Source organism: Malurus melanocephalus, unplaced genomic scaffold, assembly GCF_030028575.1.
Source record: "Malurus melanocephalus ecotype Western Australia unplaced genomic scaffold, MMel_1.1 scaffold_818, whole genome shotgun sequence".
In the NCBI taxonomy this organism is placed as follows: domain Eukaryota; kingdom Metazoa; phylum Chordata; class Aves; order Passeriformes; family Maluridae; genus Malurus; species Malurus melanocephalus.
This window is the reverse complement of record NW_026624050.1, coordinates 138,768-145,913: the sequence shown is the minus strand read 5'-3', so window position 1 is coordinate 145,913 and position 7,146 is coordinate 138,768. Positions and strand designations below refer to the sequence as shown.

The 7,146-nt window shown below is 55.3% G+C and overlaps 1 protein-coding gene across 1 annotated transcript in view; it reads left to right on the top strand.

Moving 5' to 3' along the window:
- The window catches only part of ITPR3 (inositol 1,4,5-trisphosphate receptor type 3), a 55,182-nt gene that overhangs the window by 25,784 nt on the left and 22,252 nt on the right, over window positions 1-7,146 (top strand). The window contains exons 25-33 of the mRNA XM_057385369.1: window positions 319-483; window positions 637-705; window positions 1,531-1,656; window positions 1,787-1,909; window positions 2,044-2,244; window positions 2,653-2,904; window positions 2,989-3,114; window positions 3,374-3,499; window positions 3,589-3,765. Of these exons, the coding sequence (XP_057241352.1) occupies window positions 319-483; window positions 637-705; window positions 1,531-1,656; window positions 1,787-1,909; window positions 2,044-2,244; window positions 2,653-2,904; window positions 2,989-3,114; window positions 3,374-3,499; window positions 3,589-3,765 (1,365 nt within the window). The remainder of the gene's footprint in view (window positions 1-318; window positions 484-636; window positions 706-1,530; window positions 1,657-1,786; window positions 1,910-2,043; window positions 2,245-2,652; window positions 2,905-2,988; window positions 3,115-3,373; window positions 3,500-3,588; window positions 3,766-7,146) is intronic.

The following is a 7,146-nucleotide window of genomic DNA, read 5'->3' as shown; positions in this document are numbered from 1 at the left end:
TCCCTTTTCTTGGGAGGGAGGGAGTGGGATTTTTGCCCCAAACTGGGGCACCCCACACCTGGCTGTGGGTTGGGGGCATGGAATGGATCCCAGCCCTTTCCTTGGGAGGGAGATCTGGGATTTGTGTCCCAAACTGGGGGACATGGGGTGGATCCCAACCCTTTCCTTAGGAGGGAGATGTGGGAGTGGGATTTTTACCTAGAACTGGGCCTGTGGCTGTGGATAGGGGGGCGCAGGGTGTATCCTGTCCCTTTCCTTGGGAGGTCTGGGAGTGGRATTTGTGCCCCGAACTGGAAAGCCCTGGGAATGTCACCACAGGTCCAGCTCCTGATCTCAGCCCAGGACGTGGAGAACTACAAGGTGATCAAGTCRGAGCTGGACAAGCTCCGCACGATGGTGGAGAAATCGGAGCTGTGGGTGGACAAGAAGGGCAGCACCAAGGGGGACAACACAGGGGACGGGAACAAGAAGGAGAAGAAGGAGGTGAGAGCAAGGCCCTGGGATCTGGGTTGGGAAAGGAGTGGGAGGCAGGGGGGCAGCTCCTCTCAACCCAGCACCTGATGGGGGCTCCAGGAGGGTCCTGGGGGTGYAGCTGGAGGGACAGAGGTGACCCCAGTGCTGTTGTGTCCCCTGCAGCACGGTGCTGACGAGGAGGTCATTGCTCCAGGAGAGAAGAGCAGCGAGAACTACCAGATAGTCAAAGGGGTGAGTGAGACCGAGCCCATCCTCGGGGCTGTTCACAAAGGTCAGAAGGGAAGGGCTGAAATTCTGGGGGGATTTCTGGATTTGAAGCACAGAACCACCAGGGTTGGAAGAGACCCACAACATCTTTGAGTCCAACTCATGCCTTAACACCTCAACACCTCAAGCACCTCATCCAATCTCTTTTCAAACACACCCAGGGATGGTGACTCCACCACCTCCCCAGGCAGACCATTCCAGTGCTTTATCACTCTTTCTGTAAAGAACTCYTTTTTAATATCCAACACCTGGCATTATGGTGATGCCTAATCTGAAACAGAGGCCAGACAAATTTAAGAGAATGGACAACTTTAATCCAGGCCTAACAGGCCTACCTGGTACATTGAGGGCAGACAAAGTCTCCTCCTGAGGCTACACCCAAAATGGACACCGAGTCACAAGATCCTCACCTTTTATAAGTTCTGTCTTATGAACATATCGTGTCTTAATTCTCCAGTGATCTTTTCAGGTGATGATGTTCAACCACCCCAAACTTTCTCCCCCCTCCAACTCGCTGCTGTTTCCATATTTTGGGGCTGCTGTTTCCATATTTTGGGGCTCTGAGGTGTCCTTGGATTCAGGCTCAGAGAAGGATTATTTTGTCTAAAGATGGGAGAACGATAGTTTTAGTGTTGCACTGGAGAAATACAAGAATACAGATGCACGAAAATATACAAACTAAAAATCCTAAGGCATCAATGGAAGGAACATCTGGAATGCACACCATCCCCAGAGCTGGTGGCCATCCCGAGTGTCTCCAGGCTCAGCCCCTGGCCCCTCTGTCCCCAGATCCTGGAGMGGCTGAACAAGATGTGCGGGGTGGGCGAGCAGGTGCGCAAGAAGCAGCAGCGCYTGCTGAAGAACATGGACGCCCACAAAGTGATGCTGGACCTGCTGCAGATCCCCTATGAGAAGGTGGGTGGGCAAAACCCAGCCAGTCCTAAGCTCCAAGGGGACAGGAGGACATGTGGTGACCCCGCTGAGCGTTCTCCCATCACTCCCGTCCCTCCCAGCTCCGCGTGTTTCTCCTCTGTCCGTTCCTCAGGGCGATGCCAAGATGATGGAGATCCTCAAGTTCACCCACCAGTTCCTGCAGAAGTTCTGTGCKGGCAACCAGGAGAACCAGGCCCTGCTGCACAAACACCTCAACCTGTTCCTGACCCCGGGGGTGAGGAGGGGGCAGCAGCACAGGGACGGGACTCAGCACTGCTCCTGGGGCTGAGAGCAGGGGATGGAAAAGCCAGGAGGAGACTGGAAACTGTCTTTGTCACCCCCTGAGCTCCCTGTGCCCCTTGTCCCCAGCTGCTGGAGGCCGAGACCATGCAGCACATCTTCCTCAACAACTACCAGCTGTGCTCGGAGATCAACGAGACCGTGCCGCAGCACTTCATCCACTGCGTGGCCACCCACGGCCGCCACGTCCAGTACCTCGACTTCCTGCACACCATCATCAAGGCCGAGGGCAAGTACGTCAAGAAGTGCCAGGACATGATCATGACCGAGGTGAGGAGCTCTCCTGTGGGGCAGGGCCGGTGGGAGAGCAGGGTGTGGCTTTTGGAACCTGCACCGTTGGATTCTTGCTTGGGAAGAGCCTTCCAGCCGTGCTGGATCCTCCATGGAACCAGCCAACCCTGGTGCTGGTGGCCACCTTGAGTGGTCATCAGCCATCTCTGGGAGCTCGGTGCAAGGTCCACAAGCCAGTTTGGGAGTCCYATAATTTCTGATTGCACTGGAAATGCCTTGTTTTGGCTGCAAACACAAATCCTTGTCACCCTCGTTGTCCCTACAAATTCCTGTCACCCTTCCTACCCACTGCTGCTCATCCCCCACTGCAGAGGGGACCCCACTGGCCTTGGAGGTCTCTGACCCTCCATTTTCAGCACGATGACCACTGACCACTGACCCCTGCAGCTCACCAACGCCGGGGACGACGTGGTGGTTTTCTACAACGACAAAGCGTCGCTGGCCACGCTGCTGGAGATGATGACGGCGGCCAGGGACGGGGTGGAGGAGAACAGCCCCCTGATGTACCAYATCTCCCTGGTGGACCTGCTGGCCGCCTGTGCCGAGGGCAAGAACGTCTACACCGAGATCAAGTGCACGTCCCTGCTGCCCCTGGAGGACGTGGTGCGGGTGGTGACGCAYGAGGACTGCATCACGGAGGTACGGGGTGGCAGCCAGGGGGACACTGGGGCTCTGCTGGTTGTCCCCTGATGGTGTCCCTGCCCCTGTGACCCTCCCTGGCAGGTGAAGATGGCCTACGTGAACTTTGTCAACCACTGCTACGTGGACACGGAGGTGGAGATGAAGGAGATCTACACCAGCAACCACATCTGGACCCTCTTTGAGAACTTCACCCTGGACATGGCCCAGGTGCGTGGGGAGGGCTGGGTGGGAGGGACAGCAGCAGCAGTGGCGGGTTGGATGGGGACAGGGTGGTGTCACCATGACCCTGTGGGGTTTGGGTGCTGTGGGGACTCCTGTAGCTGCCACATTTTTGGTTGGAGAGTGGTCAGAGCTCTCTGGAGCTGTGTCACCGGCCAATCCATCTGCTCAGCGTGGTCCCAGCAGCCTCTGGGGGGACACAAGCTCACCTGACCCCAGTGCCATGGGTGTCCCCTTGTCCTGACAGATGTGCAAGAAGCGGGAGAAGCGCCTGCCGGACGCCACGCTGGAGAAGTACGTGCTGACAGTGGTGCTGGACACCATCAACGCCTTCTTCAGCTCRCCCTTCTCGGAGAACAGCACCTCCCTGCAGGTGACAGGGCATGAACAGGGCAGCAGGGAGGGGACAGCAGCTCGGCCAGCCCCACAGACACGGTCTGAGCTGCCTGCTCTCTCCCCCAGACCCACCAGACCATCGTGGTGCAGCTCCTGCAGTCCACCACGCGGCTGCTGGAGTGTCCCTGGCTGCAGCAGCAGCACAAGAGCTCGGTGGAATCCTGCATCCGCACGCTGGCCATGGTCGGTAAGGAGCCAGCACCGTGCCCAGGGCACAGGGGACACTGCCACCCTGCTCTGTCTGTGCTTGGCCACGCTGTCCCTCCTCTGGGAATGGCAGGACACCGCGGTGACCCGCTGCCAGCTGGCCGTGGGGACGTTTGGCTCCGGGATGTGCCTTTTTCTGAGCCACATCTCAGCACGCCCAGGGCAGTGTGGGGATAACCAGAGCCTGGGCGTGGCTGGGAGCTCCCTGGTGTGTCCCTGCTGGACACAAAGCCAACATTGACAGTGGCTTTCCCTGGGCAGGACTTTGCCCTCGGCGTGCCTGGCTCGGCGCTGTTAGCACTGAGTCACCCCGTGGGAAGGATCGCTGGTGGCTGGGCTCTGGGCGGGGATTTCCCTCTGGAATTCCGGGCTGGGCGCTTACAGCCAGGCTTTCCCAACCAAAAACCGGAGCTGGAGCCTGTTTTCACCCTTGCTGGGGTGTTGGGAGGGGTGTGGGAGGGATGGGTGGGAACACGGCAGTGTTCACTGCCTGGAGGAGTTCACTCCAGTATTTACCCCAAATCTCAGCTGCAAATGAGGTCAATGCTGAGGAAGTAGTGCCTAGGCAGGACAGGGTGGTGGGACCCAGCTAGGTGGTGGTTTACTCAAGAATTTGCCCCAAATCCGTTCTGCAAATGAGGTGAATACTGGGGAAGGGGAGCCTGGGCAGGGAAGGGTGGTGGGATGCAGCTGGGTGGTGGTTCACTGGATTATTTACCCCAAATCTGTTCTGCAAATGAGGTCAATGCTGGGGAAGGGGTAGGGCAGTGGGAACCAGATGGGTGGTGGGGTTTTTGTGTATTTACCCCAGATCTCAGCTGCAAATGAGGTGAACACTGGGGAAGTGGTGCTGGGCAGGGCAGGGTGTTAGAACCCAACTGGGTGGTGGTTTACTCGAATATTTACCCCAAATCTGTTTTGCAAATGAGGTGAACACCGGGGAAGGGGTGGCTGGACAGGGTGATGGTTTATTTCTCTATTTACCCCAGATGTCAGCTGCAAATAAGGTGAACACTGGGGAAGCAGTGCTGGGCAGGGCAGGGTGTTAGAACCCAGCTGGGTGGTGCTTTACTCGATTATGTACCCCAAATCTCAGCTGCAAATGAGGTCAATGCTGGGGAAGGAGTGCCTGGCTGGGCAGGATGGTGGGTCACAGCTGAGTGGTGGGGTTTGTGTGTATTTACCCCAAATCTCAGCTGCAAATGAGGTGAACACTGGTGAAGAGGTGCCCAGGCAGAACAGGATGGTGGGACCCACCTGAGTAGTGGTTTATTTGAGAATTTGGAATTTGCCCCAAATCTGTTCTGCAAATACGATCAGCGCTGGGGGAGGGGTAGGACCCAGTGGGGTGATGGTTTATTTGTCTATTTACCCCAAATCTCAGCTGCAGATGAGGTCAATGCTGGGGAAGGAGTACCTGGGCAGGGTGGTGAGACCCAGCTGAGTGGTGGTTTATTTGAGAATTTGCCCCAAATCTGTTCTGTAGATGAGGTCAATGCTGGGGAAGGGGTACCTGGACTGGGTGGTGGTTTATTTGTATATTTACCCCAAATCTGTTCTGCAAATGAGGTGAATACTGGTGAAAGGGTGCCTGGACAGGGTAGGGTGGTAGGACCCAGCTGGGCAGTGGTTTACTTGTGAATTTACCCCAAATCTCAGCTGCAAATGAGGCCAATGCTGGGGAAGGGGTAGGGCAATGGGAACCAGCTGAGTAATGGTTTATTTGTGTTTACTCCAAATCTCAGCTGCAGATGAGGTCAATGCTGGGGAAGGAGTACCTGGGCAGGGTAGTGAGACCCAACTGAGTGGTGGTTTATGTGAGAATTTGCCCCAAATCTGCTCTGCAAATGAGGTCAACACTGGGAGAGGGGTGCCTGGGTTGGGTGATGGTTTATTTGAGTATTTACCCCAAATCTCTTCTGCAAATGAGGTGAATACCGATGAAAGGGTGCCTGCACAGGGTAGGGTGGTAGGACCCAGCTGAGCAGTGGTTTACTTGTGAATTTGCCCCAAATCTGTTCTGTAAATGTGGTCAGCGCTGGGGAAGGGGTAGGACCCAATGGGGTGATGGTTTATTTGTCTATTTACCCCAAATCTCTGCTGCAAATGAGGTCAATGCTGAGGAAGGGATGCCTGGGCAGAACAGGGTGGTGGGACCCAGCTGGGTGGTGGTTTACTCAAGAATTTGCCCCAAATCTGTTCTGTAGATGAAGTCAACACTGGGAAAGGGGTGCCTGGGTTGGGTGATGGTTTATTTGAGTATTTACCCAAAATCTGTTCTGCAAATGAGGTGAATACCGGTGAAAGGGTGCCTGGACAGGGTAGGGTGGTAGGACCCAGCTGGGCAGTGGTTTATTTGAGAATTTGCCTCAAATCTGTTCTGTAAATGAGATCAATGCTGGGGAAGGGGTGCCTGGGCCGGGCAGGATGGTGGGACTCAGCTGGGTGGTGGGTTTTGTGTGTATTTACCCCAAATCTCTGCTGCAAATGGGGTGAACACTGGTGAAGGGGTGCCTGGACAGGGTGATGGTTTATTTGTGTATTCACCCCAAATCTCTGCTGCAAACGAGGTAGATACTGATGAAGGGGTGCCTGGGCAGAACAGGGTGATGGGACCCAGTTGAGTAGTGGTTTATTTGAGAATTTGCCCCAAATCTGTTCTGCAAATAAGGTCAGCGCTGGGGAAGGGGTAGGACAGTGGGACCCAGCTAGGTGATGGTTTATTTGTCTATTTATCCCAAATCTCAGCTGCAGATGAGGTCAATGCTGGGGAAGGAGTACCTGGGTAGGGTGGTGAGACCCAACTGAGTGGTGGTTTATGTGAGAATTTGCCCCAAATCTGCTCTGCAAATAAGGTCAATGCTGGGAGAGGGGTGCCTGGGCTGGGTGATGGTTTATTTGAGTATTTACCCCAAATCTCAGCTCAAATGAGGTGGATACTGGTGAAGGGGTGCCTGGGCAGAACAGGGTGGTGGTACCCAGCTGGGTGGTGGTTTACTCAAGAATTTGCCCCAAATCTGTTCTGCAAATGAGGTGAATACTGGTGGAAGGGTGCCTGGACAGGGTAGGGTGGTAGGACCCAGCTGGGCAGTGGTTTACTTGCTAATTTGCCCCAAATCTGTTCTGTAAATGAGGTCAATGCTGGGGAAAGGGTGCCTGGGGTGGGCAGGATGATGGGATTCAGCTGGGTGGTGGTTTTTGTGTGTATTTACCCCAAATCTCTGCTGCAAATGAGGTGAACACTGGTGAAAGGGTGCCTGGGCAGAACAGGGAGGTGGGACCCAGTTGAGTAGTGGTTTATTTGAGAATTTGGAATTTGCCCCAAATCTGTTCTGCAAATACGATCAGCGCTGGGGGAGGGGTAGGACCCAGTGGGGTGATGGTTTATTTGTCTATTTACCCCAAATCTCAGCTGCA